Below are 20347 nucleotides of genomic sequence, written 5' to 3'. Positions count from 1 at the left end.
AATCGAGATTATTAGTGACTGAAATTCATAATACGTTTACTCCAACATTATTTTTTGATTTGTCATTAATAAAGCTGATATTAAATTCTCAAATATTTACGAGTAACTAACCAAAGTTTTTTTCATTTATAGAAGAATTGAACTTTTAATTTATTAATCTATTCCATAATGCGCTCATTTTTTCTGAAAAAAACGATGTCACGTTAATCATTCGCAAATTGATATTGGTTACAAATAGTATTTAGCAATTGATTAATCAAAAATTCATAATATTAACATAATATTAACATAAAAATTCTTAATATTAATAATATTTAAAACTTAATAAATAAAGAAAAATTAAATAATTTTCAAATAAATTTCTTCTTTTTAATATTTGTAATTAAGAGATATTTTTTCTATTTGTTGTTTACATAATTTGTGATTGTTTCATGCTAATTTATAACTGTTTCTAACACAAAAAAATGTTTCCAATATGTTATGAATAAATCAAGCCATATTGAATATGGAATATAACAATATAAAAATAATTCTACGTCAAAATAAAATTTTAAATTAGCATGTTTAAGTTTCATGTTATTTAATTGAAATTTGTTAAAAAATGTATTTTATTATGTCTTATTATATCTTAGGAAGATATGCATGTAATACTTCAGGCGTCTATACATACATGCAAAATTATGATTGCTCTTATCATATTTATCAGGTCATTGCACCATTTCATTTTTCTTAACATCGTTTATTTGTGTCGGTCTTAGTTCATAGATTTCAGTGAATATAATGCGCATAATATGATTATAGAATTTTTTTATTTTTAAAATAAAAAAAGGATGGATATGGTTTTAAACACATAATAAAACACGTATAAAAATGCCGCAGTTAATAAAACTATATATGCTTATATATTTGCATTGTTTAATATCTGTTACATTCTCCTGGTTGTTAACATTTTTCATCATGTAATATAATACAGATACTATAATATTATATATCATTCCTACTCTACTATATTATCTTGGCGTTCCTGGTCCTCTTTATAAAAAAAAATGCTAAAATTCCATGAATTTTGCATGCTAATAATGATAAATCAATAGGAAAGAAATATATCATTATATATGTTGATTTTCATTTCATAAGACATTAATTAAAAATGTCTTTATAAATATTTTACTGTTTATGTAAGAAAAAATTATAATTATATAACTGTATATGTCATATAAAATGAGAAATAAACTAATTATATTGAGGAAAATGAAAGAAAAAAAATCTCTATTTTTCATTGAATTTATTTATTTAATCTATTATATCTCTTTAAAATAGCATATACTTATTTCACAAACTTTATGTCAAAAGAAAAAAGTATAAATTAACATAAAAATAAAATTCTATGTAAGATATTAATAAAAATAAGAGAGTTCTCTTTTACGTGTGAAGGTTATAGCTAATTTTACACATTACACATGATAAAAATATCATAACGTGCGCGCGCAAATATTAGATGTATAAATTAATTCGGGGTCTCCTTTTACAAAATTCAAACTTTATTGAATCAAATAATATAAAAATTATCAAAATAGTCTTTATCATTTTTTATAATTTTAGTTTACTTTTCGACTAATTGCTAAATTTCGATGCGAAAAAAATATGACGATTTCAATAAGAATGGATAAATCCAAAGATACCGATAATTTACACATCTAATATTATATAAAGACTGAATCATATTAATATTACAAAAGTATACTGATATATTTAAATTACTAACATATAAAGCATATTATTCGTAAGTAATGAGAAAGATGAATTGTGATTATAATAAGAGCTACTTAAAAATCAAATTTATGTAATAATCTTGCATGACTTATTAAAAAAACATATAAGTCACTAATGGAATTATTGCAATGTCATCATATGTAAACTAAATGTAACTATATGTAAACTAAAAAATTTCTATAAAGTAATCGGCGACAATAATCATTCCTTGTGATATTTAAAATGAATACGTATATTGTTAATATAGTACTTAAGTATAGAATTAGAACTTTATTTGCATAATACGGATGTCATGATATTATAAACCGATGTCATGATATTATTTCGTATTTAGTAGAAGATAATGGCTAGTTTGTAGTATTAATTCACAATCATTTTGTTAAATGTTATCTAAATCTATATTAATTTATAAAATCTAATATATTACGAGATGTATCAAGAGAGCTTTATTAAAATTTTATTATTTTTTATTATTTTTATTATTGAAAATCTGTACCATAAGGCACTGATTGTAAAAAGTAGATACTGATAAAATATTCCCAATTCTATAATTTTAATTAATTCTTTCTAATTAATAGTAATTAAAGTTGTATTTCAAAAACACGTAAATAAAAATTAATATTTAACGATTGTATATTTTAAGTATCTCTTTCTAAACTTAATAAGTACTCTAGTATTCTTGCATATAATATAAAAGGTTTATTTTAAACAATAATGTGTTAAACAATAATTTTTTTAGATATATTTATAAGTAAAGGAAAGTAAGTAACTGCTTGATATTTTTCCGAGATCCTCATTTTATGAATCGTTATTAAATAATATCTTACAAATAAATTACTATACAATAACTTCAGAGTAAAGTAATGAATTTGCAATGTTATACGTAAATCAAGAAAATTGGAGAATATATTACTTGTCATTATGATAACAAGTTCAGCAGTGAAAAGTTCGTGCGATTTCACAATGAATTTATTCTATTCGGGCGATTAAAAATATGTTTCCTTGAGATCGTCAATAATAAAAAGTAAAGTAAAAAGATTTTTTTTAAGTCTGAATAATATTGCACGCAAAAACAGTTGCGCAATTGTAGTCCGCATTTAAATATTTATAATATTATTAGCATTATCGAGGAAACAGTGTATTTTGAATTACCCGATTAGGATCGCATATCTCACAAATGCATTCTATTTATTATCAATTATTTCTTTAAATATTTGTGCAGAATCTGCAGTATAGGAATATACTACACAGAATCTATGTCAAATGTTGATTGAAACATACCTGAGATAATTATTTCATAAAAATATCCTTCTTTGCTATATAATTCTGATCTATATAATTTCTCTTGTATCAACAATCAGATCTATTTACAATAATAGAATAGTATTGAAAAATAAGTATTTTTCATATACATATGTGTATATGTATATATATATATATATATATATATATATATATATATATATATATATATTCGACTGTGTTTTACGCGTTAAAGACTTAAGTTTTGACGTAAGGAATGATGATAGCAAAAAATTAGATATCGAAATAAAAATACGTTACGCTTGTTCTGACGGATTTCTTCGGCTCGGAACAATCTTGCTCGTTTCTCGCGACGTGTCATTTAATGGCTGAGAATCTTCTTGAAGAGATTGAGGATATTTTTGATCGGGATAATTCCACGCTTGTATGTCCGCTGTACCAAATATTTGATAAGCAATATATGTACTGCAAGATACACCCGCAGTTACTGCAAATACTCTTCTCCATGAATCGAGAGATTGCTGTTGAAAACATTGCGTTATTCTATCTTTTAATTTAGTAGAGAATAGAAAAAAATAAAAAAAAGAAAGATGATATAACACTTACGCTTTCTTGTGTAAGCAGACCAGCTGCTATAGGAGATAGAAAACTAGCGGTCATGTGAATTGTTTGCGCGAACGCTAATACTGGCCCTGAAAATAATATATTAATTTATAAAAATTGGTACTTTTAACAAATAAATATAATCACAAAAATATAATTTTGCTCTAACCAGCAAAATTTGGTGCTATGTCGACGATATTGGCCATTGCGCCCGCATAGCCAGCTGTTATGAGAGTAACAGCTAGGAACCATACGATTAAAACTAGGATAATATCGCAACCTAAGTATCCAATTAAAATTACAAGTATTCCGGGAACTACTTGAGCTATAAGGAAAAAAAAATCAATTGTTCAATTTATTTTCTAAGTATAATTAAATTAAGGGAAACGTTAAATGCACTTACACAGCGCGGTAAATATCTTGCGCACAGTTATTAAAGTCATGATTTGTCGCGTAACTAGAAGATCCGCAACATAACAGAACACAACAGAACTTAAGTAGCTACAGATAAATGGTGCACCCGACAGAATGCCATTCTAAACAGATTAATAAATTTATTATTTTGGTTGTATAAAAAAATTGAAGTAATTAAATTTATTAATTTAACTTATTCGAATGATAAATACATACTGCCTGTATACTGAATCCTAATACCGTCTTCATATACATCGGGCCGGGAATGATAAAGACATAGTGCACCCATATTCTTCCGAAGGTTGTAATACCAATAGCCCACGCTGGCCAAGACGTGAGTATAGATTTCCAAGGAACGGGCAAGTCCTTTGAGAAAAAGAGAAAAAAAACAGTTATATTAATACGTTTACATATATTAAAAAACATCATTTAATAGACAAATTAAAATTATCTTACTTCGTTTGCTCCGATAACTTGATTTCTAACACATTCTTGAATATAACGAAGTTCCGGCTTAGAAATTCGAGGATGCAAGGCAGGAGTGTCGAAGGCGCAAAAATACCAAAAGATGCACCAGATGAGACCGATCGTACCAGTCATGTAGAATACGGCCCTCCATCCGAAATGGGCGATGATGAACGCGCACAATGGATAGGTCAATCCGATGCCGATGCTGAACCCTGAATATAGACAACCTAGATGTTAGGAGTAGCTCACCCTACGATCCAGAAGGAAGATGAAACATGATGATGCTTGTCGAATGGCCTTCATCTTGATTTGTTACGACTCATGCGAGGTGATGATCGCTCTTCAGTCGTGGCGTATTTCATCCTGTAAAGCGATTCAAGTAGACTTAGTACGCGGGGACGAGGATGGGATATAATGAAGCTGTTAATGGTGGGACAATGAAACTTCTATGTCTGCAAATAAATATTTAAAACTCGTTCTACCTGCAAAATGAATTATCACTCTTCTTACACAGAGATCGGTATCACAAAAAATATAGTGTCAAAAAAGTTATATATACACGTATAAGTACACGTATAATACAAGTTATATACACGTATATATATATATATATATATATATATATATATATACACGTTAATTAAAAAATATATACACGTTAATTAAAAAATATTTTATCTTCATAATAATAATTCTTTTGTTGCTACATTACATAAATATAAAATTTATATACGTAAAATTCATAGTAAATATCTTTAATTATAATATTATAAAATTTCAAATGTAAGAAGGCTAAATTAATAGATTAGTTTAAAAAAAATTACTTTACACAAATTTATAAATTTTTTGTGTCAGAATTTAAGATACTATTTATAATTTTATACTATGAAATGTTAATTTTATATACGAGAAACATTTAAAAACTTTAAGAATTATGTGTATGTATATATATATATATATATATATATATATATATAATATAAAGTACACAAAATATATGATATACAAAATTATAGAATAGAATTCTATCTTGAAATCTGACAAATCATAAATCGTTTAGAGATTTAAGGACATAAAATATAAGAATACAACAAACATTATTTGAAAAGAATTTCAAGTGCTAACAGAAAAAGAATTTAATTTAGTTTAGCTACGATAGTTTAGTTAATATATAAACAAAAAATATTAAATTATTCACTATATCATAAATATACGAAATGAAACTTGTGGTCCGTCTCTGCGAAAGTTTGAGTGAGAAAGATGATTAGATTAGATTTATACTGCAGACAGATGTAGTTATTAAAAGACAAAATTTGTACACATAAAAGAAAGACAAGTATATACAATATATATATATATATATATATGTTCGATGAATCCGGCTGATTCTACCAGCTGGAAGTATACTCGGCCTTTCTCATGCTGTTGAGCGGTCGCTGTTGAGTATACCCCTCGGTCCGGCGAATGCAACCTCGTAGAGATGAACTATTCGGGATCATTAACAAACGATCAATTCTTGCGCAGATCGATGCGCAAACGTTTATAGAGAATTATTTGCATTTTAGCAAGAAATTATTTTCTTGGTCCGGAATTTTGACTGAAACAATAATATGTAGTAGAATAAATTATTTCTCATTCGAACTTCCGTATTCCATTCTGAAAGAAGCGTGTATTAGTATTCACGTGAACACAATTAAAAGAAATGCGACTTTCATTTTACGGAATTATACTTGCGATTGTATATAGGAATATAGGAAAACGCGCATAGCTTTCGCCTAATTTTGGATCGAACGTATCGAAGTTTCACTGTAACACATGAAAATCTCTGTTAGCGGACATTTTATAACGTACCTTGAAAGGAAGACATGAAGCGTGAACGTTCCACGGGTGGAATCCAATGCCCGATTACGGCGTACATGGCAGGCCACGTAAGTCCCTATTTCAAAGAAGAAGATTAAATAAATAGCAAAAGTCTATCTTTGTTATCCTAATATAAAAATCTAGACGAGTTAGTTAAAAAATAAAATTCTGAAATGTCCTTTAGCTATCTTTATAACATTCACTAGATATTTATCTCGTCTGGATATAACAATAAAATTTGTTACAAATTTTATCCGATGATTAATGACTTACACTTGCAATGCCTTGTATGCTACGCAATGCTATCATGGCCCCATAATGGATCTCCGCAGCAGTTGGCATGAGCAAACTGCAGACGGCAGTGACAGCTTGAGATCCGCCGAATATGGTTTTAGTGCCGAAATACTGAGTAAGAACACCACCGAGCATTTGTGAGAGTATGTAACACCAGTAAAAAGAACTAAGAATAGCCGACTGAGTAGCTGGACTCCATTCAAATTCTCCAGCATCCTGTCCGAAAGAACAATATTCTAGATAGAATAAAAAGTGTTTAATAAATCGCGACAAACTTGAATTGAACGATCAGATAAAAAATGCAATTAAATTTATTTAGTATTTGAAGAAGTATTCATTAGGTATTAAGCATTTCAGTCTCTATCTTATAATGGTCTGATGATTTTCTTAAAAATTATAGTCATAAAAAAGATTGCAAAAAAATCTATAATTTTTGCAAAAAAAAATAAGTAATAGATTATTTTTAATAAAATCTCTCCTTTATTTGTTACTATAATCGTAAAATCTTTCAATATCACTAATCTTGCCCGTTTAAATTATTTTCTAGAATAAAAAATGACGAAATTAATAGCAATATTATTTGCTTGATTTTTTGTTTAATTCTTTCTTTTGTTTAATTCTTTTCTTTCTCGGAATTTTCCTTCTTTTTCATATTAAACTTTTTATGTATACTAAATATCTTAAAGAAACTCGACACTCTGGCGACATATATAATACATTTTTACTATATTCATGTTGTACGATAAAGATCTGTCATATTCAAACAGGTGGTCACAATGTCAATCGTACCATTCACTCTATGACAACGTATTCCGACCTCACTATGAATGATCAAAGAATATACAGCATAATATGCATGCATATTATGCTGTATATTAATGCAACTTGATAAAAAAAAATTTGTAAAAAACATTTGACAAAAAGATGATTTTTGTTCGACGCAGATCGGACACTTTTTCCTCGAAGAAATGAATCAGCATTATTTTGAGAATCGTATAAAATGAACGATTGAATAAAAAAAAATTATACGCTGTGTAATATCTCAATATCAGCAAACATACCTCCGGTCTGATTATAGTAGTATTTTCCACATATGACGCATTTGGTATTGTGTAACAGTGAGACGTCACCGCGGTGGTTTCATTGTTCGACGTTGACGGCAGCTTTGCCATGGCCACCATAGCAATATTAATGTCCGTTCTCATCATGAAAGACACAAGGAATCCGGAAAATGAGAGCATGTACAACACGACACGTGCAGGGACCATGTCTGCAACCAGAAAATCTAATTATCAAAAACCGCATATCGACTTGCATTAGAAAGCAAAGCAAAGCAAGTAATAATGACTAATAATTGCAATTTCAAATTTTTTTCAATTTTTATTTTCCTTTTTAAATAAAAATGTTTTTTTAAATCAAGTTAAAATTACCTCCTAATTTTCGTAAACTGCAAGGTGGTTGTTCCTTATACATATCAGATTCCTCATACCTGCAATAAAATTATTGCATGATATGCAATATCGTAAAACATGAAAAAATATTTTTAGAATAACCGTTTTAGAATAAATAGAATCTTTATAATTCTTAATTATTTTTAACTTGACTTCAATATCTGTAAGCAACACGAAAAACAACAATGAAAAATGCAATAAAATAATTATAAAAAGCTTCTTTTGAAGCTTTTTATAATTAAGGTATAGATATTAAGCTTATCTATATGAAATAAAAATAAAAAAAATAAAAAATTTACATATAGAAATATAAATTATCAATAATATAATTATAGGAAGTATATAAATGAAATCAAAAATATTCATTTATGTAAATTTTATTTTTCACCTTTGGGATTCTTCCATTTTTTGCATGAAGCTTTCGATATTCGAACAGAGTATAAAAACGAATCTGTTGTATGCGATGAAAAGACAAAGATCACCTTGGATTCTGCAAAACAAAGAGTGTTAATTTGATTTAATAGCCGTCACTTTACAAAATGAAATTTTTAAATAATATAAGGTGTGACATAATATTCAATTTGTATGAATTTTTATTGTTAAATATAAAATGGCATCAATAAGTCAGTAAGATATTTGAAGTATTGCATCGAGGTCATGATTTATGAGAGTAGAATGAAATTCCAACATAAAACTCATATCAACATTCTTGAAGTTCTTTATAGAAGCTCTCATAAAAATTTATTTATAAATATTATTACTATTCCGTATTAATATGAAGAATTTTATTAAGAATAATTGCTTTTGACATATAAATTTTTTGATGAAAGACTTTTTCACTTATTCAATTAATAAATATTAACAAATTGTGATTTTACGAAGGAAAATATATGCAATAATACATGTAATAATTCCTTGCTTAAAGTTTTTCTTTGTATAACAAAATTCTTGCTTTTTTCCTAATACGTGATAAATTTCGTGTTCATTAAATAGTTTAAAGAAAAATGCAATTGTTTTATAAGCACATTAGATCGCAAGTCAACAAATTATTTGTAGCATTCAATCATTCATATCATAGATTCTTATTTCATATCTCTGATATTTATATAACTATTCCATCTCATGATAAAGCATAATAATTAGAACGATACATGGAATTATATTTCCGCAAAAAATTGTTAAGACAATCATTTATGCATATTATAAAATTGACTAAGAATATAGTATGGCATTGAACATAAATTATATAAAAATAATTTTACGTAACAATGAAAATGATTTAACAGAAATTAGAAAACATAGTTTTTAAAAATTTTTGAAGTACAATATATGCATGAAATAATATATGCATTAAAGTTTCGTGTAAATTTTACTTTTATTAATATAAAGTAAGAATTATTATTATTTTAAATAATAAATAATAATCTAAGCCGATATAAAAATGTTTTTAAAATAAAAAGATTATTTTATTTTATTTCGAAACAATGGAATGATTGTAAAAATATATTCTTAATGATTATTATCCAATTAATCAGAATTCTTCCAATATATGTATATATATGTATAGACTCCAATATATTTTGTCCTTATAATTATTGTATAAAGTATATTATTTAAACAAAATACTGAAAAGAAAGAAGTTATAAAAATGGAAGAATGAAATATTTATTTGTCAGCAAAGTTCGGACAAATAATTACGTAAAATTTGTAACAAAAAGAAAAATAATTTTGGAATATTATATTAGAATAAATTCCATATTCTTTCATTATCTAAATTCTCTGTAAATTGGCTACAATCGTATAAGAAAAATTGCAAATCAGGTTTTAAAATGCAACTACAGTGTCTTTTACTTCATATTCAATTTCAAAAAATCAGACAACTTAATAATCGATACGATAACAACTTAATAGTCGAATAATAATACTGGTGGTAATCATGATAATGAATACGCATAAAACTGAAAATACTATATATAATCATGATGTACTAAAAGAAATATTATTCCTATGAGAAAAGAATTGTCTGAATTATTTCGCTCAGTTATATAATTTCTAGTTTGTAAATTATAGAAGTTTCAATGTCAAGTTTAATTTTAATTTTTTCCTCTTAAAAATAAAACATTTTCAAATTATAAAACGATGAGATATTTTTTAAAATTAAAAAGTTAATATATTTTAATTTTTAAATTGAAATTATTATGAAATATGAAATTATTATATTATTAAGACAATATTTAAAAATATATTGTAATTTTAATATTTAATTTCTTTACTGACTGAAGAATTATCATAAATACAGAAATATTTTCATAGACAGTTATTCGCGTTTTAAAATAATGTCCATGTATAATATTTTTACCAAAATATCATATAAATGACATAAATTTGATATTAAAACGATAGTAATTTCAATTCATACAATTCAATAGAGGTGATTCAATAGCGATGAGAAATGAGAAAAATTGCTGAATTAGCATTTTCCTTGTATTTCAAGAGTCATGTCGAACGCAGAACGATCGCGATGCACTACACTGATAACACTAGCGAAGTATAACAAATCACATGTCTGTGACGAATGAAAAAAGTTACGTCAGTATCGTCCTCATATCTGTTCGTCACTTACGTGATCAAGGCAGAAAATCACGATTATAACTTTACAAGATTCAACAGGCGTGATTCGAGCGCGTGACAGATGGAAGAAATCGCAATACAATCAACATGATTACAGGCCGAACGAAGTGCCGGCACTGAAAGGCCACCGGACCACGAGGCGTCGACTATCTTCATTGACCCCACCATTGCGCTGGTTTTCGATCGTGTTCTTGGAACAGTATGAGACGAATATATGGAAATGTGGAATATTGTACTTGTTACGAGTAAAACATGATGTGGAATTTTTCAGCAGTCGATTATTGTACACGGTCGTGTACTAAACTCGAAGTTTAAAATGAATGACTCATCAAGTGCATAAGCAAACTTCATTATTACATAAGAAAAAACAAGAGAAGTGACATATACAAATTGAAAGAGTAGTAATAAAAGAAATACGTAACTAGCCAAAGTCAAAAATAATTACAAAAATATTTACTATTTTATTCTATTATTTTATCTATGACAAAATTTTTTGGAATTAGTTATTTTAGTTATTGTAATGAGAGTATTAGTTGGACTTAATTATTTTTCCTGATAATTTCAATATGACGTAATAACTGAACGTTTACGATAGAAAATCAATAAGCAATTTCTCGAAAAAATCGAAAGATTATTGTATTTTTATTTACAGAGCTCATATATGACAGAAGAATGAAATCTATGAGTTCACATATGATGGAATCTGTAAGATATAACTAAAAAATAATTAATGTACCCATTTAAAAGACTAAGGTTGAAATAACCTTAACCTTAAAAGGAATTTAAGATTATATTAAATGGACGTGAGAACTTACGGAAATATATTATATCAGTAAAATTAATTGAGCGTATTAGCAATAAATTTAACAAGTTATATATTTTTTTAATAAATAAAGTTTTAACAATGACTCGGGAACAAATGTTTCGACAAGAATAATGTTTCAGGAAAAACGTCCTTTTTACTGTTATCAATTTTTTCACGAGTCACATGAGTTTACAATTTTATTTTTTCTACACAAATAACATGTGGTGCAGTTGTCAATACAAAGCGTGTTAGACATATTCATCATAAATTATTTCGTATTCGTAGGAACATTCTTAAGCATATTCTGTGATGAAATAGAGACTGATCGATAGTTCGTGTCGTATTATGATGATGAGTCAAATGACATTGTTTAATACATGATTTTATTTAATCTTACGAGTTTCAAGGATCTTTTAATGAATAAATTATTTTTCCGATATTTGAATTAATAAAATATGTATATATAAAGATATAATATTTTACGCAATAATTCAAATCTATCAGATTAAGGATTTCATAAAGAAACAGCGTTTTCTTCAATTCATGGTCAATGGTTCTAACGAAAAAATTTTGTCTCGCAATATTGGGCTTAATTATCTCACACTTGACCTTATTAAGTACACAATCGAGACAGGCTACAATCCAATCAATAAAATTGTTTCTAAGTAACACAAAAGTGACGTGCGTCATAACAACTCTTTACGTACATTTATTGAATAAATACGTATGTATAATTACATTTCTAGTTAAAAAACGAAATACTGTGTTTTTTGTAATATTGCTGACCGAATAAACTCTATTATCAGATAACAGAAACATATTTTGTATGTAAAATGATATAAAAATAATAAGCACTAAGGAAAATTAGAAACAACTATATTCAATATATTTGTTAAAAAAAAATTGCTTTAATTGCGAGAAAAGATATAAGTTAATGAATTTACGATTTAAAGAATCTCATAAATTATAATTATGTACAATAGAGGCAAAATGATTTTTTTTCAGTTCAGCAATTTTCAGATTACATAATATGATCAAAGAATCGTGTCTATTACTGTGAGAATGAATCCACTTAGAGTTCAAGAAAACCTTAGATCTCTATTCGATTTTGATTGAACTGCTGTTAAGAAATATGAATGTTTTTTGATATGCAGCAACATATACAGCTTCTTAAACTTCTTTGTCATTGATGATTTCATTATAACTTCAATTATGGTATTACATAGTGATTCATATGATAATATCAAAACTCTCCTTAATAAGAAAGGTAGAATATGTATTAAACTATTTTTACTTTCTTTCTAGAAGGTCTTTTCTATGATGTATTAGGTATTCTATGATTACCATTCGTTTGGTGATTGACTTATGATGATTTAGATAATTCCCAATATTTGGCGATAGAAACTGCAGCTAGTTCCTTCGATGAATATTTTAAAACAAGATGAAAGAAAAGTAATCTTATAAATCATGTTATTCATAATAATCATTTGTTAAAGAAACTGTTATTCTTCTTGTACACTGATATTACATCATTATATCATCTTCAACTTTTTGTTTCCATCCAAAATGAAAAGATTAGACAATTTCATACATCAATTATTACATATAATAGACACAAAAAATGTATATGATTATATAAAAACTTATTCCCGCCGGAGAAAAAATTATTTTGTTTAGTTTCATTATGTTAATGTCAATAATATAACACTAAAATTCTAATCTTAAATTGGAATAAAAGTCTTGGAACACCATGAATGTCACACATTGCCCTCATTCATGTTCAACTTTCGATTATAATGTGCTCAGGGGATCAATCATGTAACTTTACGTGAAATTTTTCACTTTTCATTTTTTACTTTTCATTTTTCACACCTTGACATTTCACGTGAAACTTTTTACGTACAGCGATTATGTATGTAGCTTGGATGCGTGGAAAGTGAAATCATGAAACATAGTTTCATAGGTTTTATAGCTAATGAAAATTATTTTATTGATACACTATTATATACATCTTTTAATAACCAATTGTATATTATAACGTTTAATAACCAATTGTAATGTACTACGTACACTTAATCCTAACGCAGCCCTAATTCATCTTCTCTAATTCCGAAGCATATTTATTAATTCCTTAGATTTCCGCCTTTCCGCCACCAAGGTACATGGCGAAAAAGTTCACGTGAAAAATTTCACATTTTCACGTTTGAGAGAGTTACATGATCCCGTAAAATCGTACATGATCGTAAGTTCACGTGAAACTTTTCACTTTTCACATTTCCGTCCTAGGAGAAAAGTTACATCATCGACTCCCCGAAGTGGCAAGTCGTGAAAGTCAGTGGAATTAGGTTGATATAGATTGAAAATACAAGGACACCCAACAAAGTATATAGTGTCGGCCATGGTCACTGCTGGTTTGAGGTTAAACACGCCGACTTTCCTGACTTTTAAAAAACACGTGGTCCGTCGCAGCTACTTTCGAAAGCAGTGAGTCACAATGATCGTGCAAATCGAAGGGCAATCGATCGAGACTCACTTTAGCAGCGTTTCTGCATCCAACGGATGTCTCGTGTATCATGGATGTTCTCTTGCGCGGCATTTTCATACACGCGGTGACACACGCGACTATATCAGCGTGTGTTTGCCCACGTCGATGAGTGAAGAGAGCGCGTTGTTAGTTTGCGATAAGAATGAAAATGATAAAGTTGGCGAGGCAGAGCGAGACGAGGCGAGACAAACTAAGGTGCGGCACTGTTGAAACGCTGCACCAGATGCACGGCCGCCGGCGCGATGCAGCCGTTCGTTACGTCTGTTCTTTGATGACGATACTACGATACATTGTGATCACGTGATTCAAGAATAAGGGATCGATTGAGGTTCAGTGCGCCGACGCACGATGCTGTAACATGCGATGAATATCATCCGGGTGACTCATCTACTAGATTGTATCAACGCCCTTAATATGTGCCACTATCAAATTAATTTTTTATTAATAAATAAGTTTATGAAATTTATGTTTCTAATATCAGCTAAAATGTATTTCATGAAATGTAATCTTTGTAATGACAAAAGTAATTTCGAAAATGAAATGTTTATTTTCTTAATTATAAATAAATTGTCAGTGAAGCTAATCATTTTATCAAAGAAAAAAAATAATATTTGAAATATTTAAACTTAGCAGATCATAAATATAATAAATCATAAATATAAATATCAAAGATAAATAGTCTCTTCAAATTTTAAAAGATCTTCAAGTAAAATTAATCTTTAAAAAATTTCTTCTCTTCATTCTTAAAAAACTTTTGTCAATTCCTTTAATTAAATTCGAAACTATAAATAAAAATGTTGCGATTACGATAATAATTTTTCGAGACTTAAAATTTGTTCATAATAAATTACAATCGTAAAATGTACCATGCAAAATTTCAAATCATTAAAGTTTAATGACATTGTAAACAATTAATTTAATTAATTTAACAATACAAATAGGAAAACATTGATATAAAAAAGAATTAATCAATAAAATTTAAATTAATTAATTAATTTAATTAATGTAATTTAAATTATTTTATACATTATTTTTAACTAATCTTTTGATTTTCAAAAGTAGGTATTAATAATTAACTATATTAAAAAAGAAAGAAGTGAATGTTTTTTTACTAATAGTGTAGAAATTATCACCACATTTCTTGCATTGAATCTATTTGAATCGATTTTTCTTACATCACATATTATAAATACAACTTCGGACGAATAACTATTTTTTGGCGATGTAAGAAAATTTACGTAAATGTTGTCGAATCCATTAATTAATACCATCATTCATAATATGAATCAAGGAAATTCTTCAATTGAACCGAGAAAAAGATTTTCAAGAAATTCCTTGTCATACGACACCAATTGCAAGTAGGTTATGACAAGACGTCATGGTTATAACGATGAAAATTATGCTTTTTCGATAATTACTCAATATATCATTACATGAAGAATAATAATAATATAATATTTTGCTAGATTGAAAATATTACCTTCATCAACATGCTTATCAAATACTACAACGGGAGATTTAAAGACAAATCCGTCGGAAGATAGCAAGACCATTGGTTATTGTAAATCTTCGACTCGAGTTAATAAAATAATAGTTTTGTGATATATATTATTGATATAAAAAATCAAAGTATTAAATTACATTAATATGCATAAATATTAGGTTTCTAATACGAATTTGTCTGCAAGAAAATTATGGAACAATGCATCCAAAACGACCAGAAATTCTGTTCCTGTAAATGACATAATTGAAGAAGGTTTTGTATTTTAAAATTAGAGTTTTTTTATCTTATAATGATATACGAAATACGGATTAGATAGAAAGACAGAAGTTAATATTTAGTTAATATTTAGAAGTTAATATTTAAATACACAAAATCTTTTAACATTTTTAAAGAAATTATTGAGAAATAAATCGCAATTTCCATTTCTTATTTGAACTGTATTGTATTGATTATGTGTTTTACTCTGTTTTACTGCACTGTACTGATTTCAGAAAGCGAGCTTATTAGCATGTTGACAAAACAATTGCATTTGGCTGAGTCACAAATGCGAAAAATGCAATCCGTTTTGACGAAAGCTGAAGAAGGTTTGAAAACCAAAGATCAGGAAATTGGACGCTTAAAGCGGAAGGTTCTCTGTACGCTTTTTTAATCTAGGAATGTAGTACTGTCTTCTAAGTTTTTACTCAATTTGGCAAAAAGCTAGCCTTTAATTCATATTTGTATATTTATTAAATAATATAAAATAATATCAAATCTCTTTTTTTGATCATTCTATTATATTTATTTTTGTTTTTGTATTTTTAAATCTGTGAATTATTCTTCAATATAATTTTTTTCCCCTTTTCCGAACGATATATCACGTTATTTTTGAATAGATTAAAGAATGGGAAACCAAGTACAAAAATCAGGAACTATTACGAAAGAAAGAGCAACGAAGTCAGGCAAATAATTCTGAATATTTCTATCAACGGTGTTTAACACTAGAACACAAGATTAGCGAAATGGAGGTTTAAATTTACATTTTAAATATGTTTACTTGCCATATATAAAATATAAATAGTAATTAACGATTGTATGTTTAAAAATTGCAGAAGTTTTTAGCTGATTACGGATTAATATGGGTAGGTGATCCAAAAAATGCGACAAACGCAGATGGTGGTAACAAGTAATTATAATAAAGTTCTGTTATTAATTAAAGCAGAAGTAATTGATTTAATAATTAGTAATAATTCCGTTGTAGTAATTATATCGACATCTGTTATAAACAATTAGTTGCAAATATTGACCAGTTGAACCTAGCTGCAGGAAAGGGCGAAGTTCACATTCACCATAATGAGAAAGGAGGTGGAGCAACTTTCAAAGTAATGCTCTAGTTTTGCAATGTGATCATGCAAATGTACAGAATACAGAATATTACTTGCAAAATTGATATAAAATATTCCATAATTAGCGACACATCTTTCATGGACAGGTAGAGCAAGTTATAGAATGAATAGAAAAGTTCTCTACTTCCGATTTTTGCAATAATTAATAAGATATTAATTTAAAGATTTGCAAATAAGCGTGCATTCGCGCGAAAGAATAGTTCAGCATTACATACGCTTATGGTTGCTAGGCGCGTGACGAGATATTTGGAAGTGCTTTATCATTTGTGGCTCACATGTCCAAACACATTCCTAGTAAGCGTGAGCGCGCGTAATGCATTCGTCCAGCGCCAAACTATGCACAATTCGTGCTTCGTGATTTGTAATTGTGTTCTTAGACTCATGAAAAAAGCAGATTCATCGAATTTCCATTCGTTGTTTATCATTTGCGCTGATTCACTAGTGGAGTGGTTTTTTAACAAAATAAAAGAGTGCAATTTATCATAAGTTGATTTGCGTATATATTATATAGTTACACTATGCACTAATAAAATTTATGTTTATTTATCTTCATGGCTCACATTGAGACTGCCGATAAATTATGAATTATAAACGAATCATAAATTACATTAATGACAAATGACGAATAACAAACAGTGTGGAAGATTCATATTCGCAAATGATAAGTCTTATACGAATGGCGAATTGCAAATCATGAAGCACACACGAATCATGCATAATTTAGCGCTAGTTTAATGATAAATTGTCTCTTCGCGCAAATGTATGTTTCATTCGCAAATCTTTATAAATTAACATCTTATAAATTATTATAAAAATCGCAAAATAATATAGAATTTCTTTATTCAGTATAATCTGCTCTTTATTTGTTCATGAAAGATATGTCGCTAATTGTATCGCTTATTATATATTTACATTTGATTTATTTTTAACATTTTTACTTTACAAATAAATATCTCAAAAATAAGTCAAAAGTAAATATCTATTAATTATTTGTTGTATAAAGTAATAATTTGTTGTTGTAAATAATATATTTGATTATTAGTGATTACTCATATTGCTAATTAATATTTTATATTTAATATTTTCTTTATGAATTTTAATTGAAGTCTCCTTCGTGTATGACATTGAAATTTTATAAAAACGGTATGAGCATCAATGGAGGAACATTACGATCATATGACAATCCAACTACAATTTCATTTATCCGTGATATTCTGGATGGATATTTTCCATCAGAATTGCAACAAGAATATCCTGATGGAGTGCCTTTCATGGTAAATGTCTATCTAAAAAATAGAATTTTAGAATATCATGTTTTCTATTTTTCTATTTTTACTTTCTCTGGATTTTTTATAATCAATATGAAATTAATTAATAAAAAGTAACTGTAATTGTTATTTTTCTTTACAATTAGAATTTTTATTTATTCTTGTAGATAGAAGATCGTAGAACAGAACTGTATGTAGATGATTCTTCTAGTTTTCCTGGTCAAGGATATCGATTGAGAAAACAATCTCCAGTAGATAATTTATTATCGACAAGCTCGCACAAATCAAATAATATTTATCAAAAATCTTCTCGTAGCTCTTCGCTGAAAGATAACAGTTACGAGAACATCCCGCTTTTATCACTTCCAAACCGGTATTATCACTATTTAATTAGAATATATATATATATATATATATATATATATATATATACATATATATATATATATATATATATATATATGTATATATATATATATACATAAAACAATTAAACTAGCTATTAAAGTAACTATTAAACTTAGCTTATCATAATTATATTGGTAATGTACATCTCAAAGTTAAAAGCAAGACTTTTCTAATTATAAAGGAATTATAAGCTGATTATGATTAACTAAACTAAACTAAAAAATTTTATAATATATCTTTATATTACTTCTATTAGTTTATTGAAATCCAGAACTTCTTCAGAAATGCCTTCTGTCGGTTTATTTTCCTTGAGATCGCAGATTTTAGCTTCTCATAATAATGTTTGCTCTAGTTCCCATCTTCAGTCTCACGTTAACGCCGAATTAGCACGAAGCAGTCGACAAGAAAAAGTAAAATTTTAATAAAAAAAGTTATTATTATTTAATTAAAGTTCTAAAGAATAATAAAGTCTTTTAAACATTTCTGTCTCGAAAAAGAGAGAATTGGCTACAAAAAATATAGAATACGATATACCGACGAGCGAACAATTATCTAAGTCAAGAGATACCTTGAGATCTACAAGTTGCAGTAGAACGAGATATCATAGCTCTTCTGACAGATCGTCATTAAGGTTTTTTCTCAAATAAATGAAAAGTAATTAACGATTATTTATTTATTTAAATTAAATTTTCACAGTAGACCGCAAATTGTTGAAAATCGATTACGTTCGAGATCTGCTAGTTTGTCCAGAGGACGATTAGGTGTCACTATGCAATCAGTATTACGGTCAAAAACATTAAGCACAGCGGAAATCGATGAGCTCAAGATAACCAATCTCACCTCTGAACGTTTCGCAATGAAATATCCTCGTGGCTCAAAATCAGCTACTTATGCAAGAAAGAGTACGGTGAGAAACATATTTAAATGTCAACAGAAAAAAATTACAATGTTATGTAAAAGATACATCAAATATGTTCCATTTGAAAATTAAAATTTTATTATTTCAGCCTCCAGTATTACGTCAGATTAATGAGTCGACTGGAAAATCTAATGAGTTGCGATTAAAAGTTAGATCATTATCTGGTAGTACTATATATTTAGTACATGTGTCAGCCGATGAATCAGTGACAAAATTATATGAGTTACTTGATAAAGCTATGCAAACATCCACATATAGAGGATACAAAGTAGTATTGAGCGGGTGAGAAAATATCTAACTTTTTATAGATTGGCATTTTTAATTTGTAAAATTATTTATTTATTTTCATTTTATAATTAATATAATTATTTAAAGATATTCACCAAAGAGATTGGAACGTACAAGTATATCCTTAAAAGAAAATGGAATAAGCAGAGATTGTGTTCTCCATCTTGTGAATGATTGAGTATTGCAGCTTGTGAAAGTAAATTTCGTTTTTATATATGTATAAAACAAGTATGTGGAAATCTTAAAAATTTAGAAATTTAAGGTTCACATTTGAAAATATAAAACAAATGTACTGAAAATTTGTATTGTATTTATAATAATTTTAAAATTTATTTCTAAATTAATAATTTGGTCGAATTAGTATATTATATATTATAGAAATTATTATGTATACGGAAATAAATATGTATACAGCACAATACTAAGCAATAGTTAATAATAAGAAAGAGATGGATAAGTACAAATACA

The 20347-nt window shown here is 27.5% G+C and overlaps 2 protein-coding genes across 9 annotated transcripts in view; one reads left to right on the top strand and one right to left on the bottom strand.

The window, feature by feature from the left end:
* The window catches only part of LOC105427215 (uncharacterized), a 21857-nt gene extending 1559 nt beyond the window's left edge, over nt 1-20298 (top strand). Inside the window, exons 1-14 of one of the 5 annotated variants that reach the window (XM_089082092.1) lie at nt 14575-15465; nt 15574-15685; nt 15770-15863; nt 16103-16239; nt 16487-16618; nt 16703-16776; nt 16852-16972; nt 18103-18270; nt 18432-18637; nt 19025-19082; nt 19170-19303; nt 19372-19579; nt 19680-19873; nt 19967-20298. In XM_089082092.1, coding sequence (XP_088938218.1) covers nt 15350-15465; nt 15574-15685; nt 15770-15863; nt 16103-16239; nt 16487-16618; nt 16703-16776; nt 16852-16972; nt 18103-18270; nt 18432-18637; nt 19025-19082; nt 19170-19303; nt 19372-19579; nt 19680-19873; nt 19967-20057 — 1845 coding nt within the window. In that variant the 5' untranslated portion in view covers nt 14575-15349 and the 3' untranslated portion in view covers nt 20058-20298. Of the gene's footprint in view, nt 1-14574; nt 15466-15573; nt 15686-15769; nt 15864-16102; nt 16240-16486; nt 16619-16702; nt 16777-16851; nt 16973-18102; nt 18271-18431; nt 18638-19024; nt 19083-19169; nt 19304-19368; nt 19580-19679; nt 19874-19966 lie in introns of those variants that run through there. The other 4 variants (XM_089082091.1, XM_089082094.1, XM_089082093.1 and 1 more) reach the window with 4 other exon arrangements.
* LOC105427214 (sialin) lies at nt 880-14379 on the bottom strand. 4 transcript variants are annotated; one of them, XM_011638871.3, is made up of 12 exons: nt 12907-14379; nt 8515-8616; nt 8106-8164; nt 7737-7945; nt 6655-6891; nt 6373-6457; nt 4510-4733; nt 4270-4419; nt 4043-4175; nt 3809-3964; nt 3643-3728; nt 880-3557 (listed from the first exon to the last, which is right to left on the bottom strand). In XM_011638871.3, exons 2-12 carry the CDS (start codon nt 8538-8540, stop codon nt 3333-3335), a joined length of 1590 nt encoding a protein of 529 aa, XP_011637173.1. In that variant the 5' UTR covers nt 8541-8616; nt 12907-14379; the 3' UTR covers nt 880-3332. The 4 variants fall into 4 exon arrangements, with proteins under 4 accessions (XP_011637173.1, XP_011637170.1, XP_011637171.1 ...); XM_011638868.3 differs by having other exon boundaries at nt 14096-14379; XM_011638869.3 differs by lacking the exon at nt 12907-14379 and adding an exon at nt 10750-12900.
* Nucleotides 20299-20347: the final 49 nt, after the last annotated feature.

This window comes from Pogonomyrmex barbatus, unplaced genomic scaffold, assembly GCF_055798465.1.
Source record: "Pogonomyrmex barbatus isolate J1 unplaced genomic scaffold, ASM5579846v1 scaffold5, whole genome shotgun sequence".
In the NCBI taxonomy this organism is placed as follows: Eukaryota; Metazoa; Arthropoda; class Insecta; order Hymenoptera; family Formicidae; genus Pogonomyrmex; species Pogonomyrmex barbatus.
Note: the sequence above shows the minus strand (reverse complement) of the source record. Positions and strands in the feature narration are given on the sequence as shown.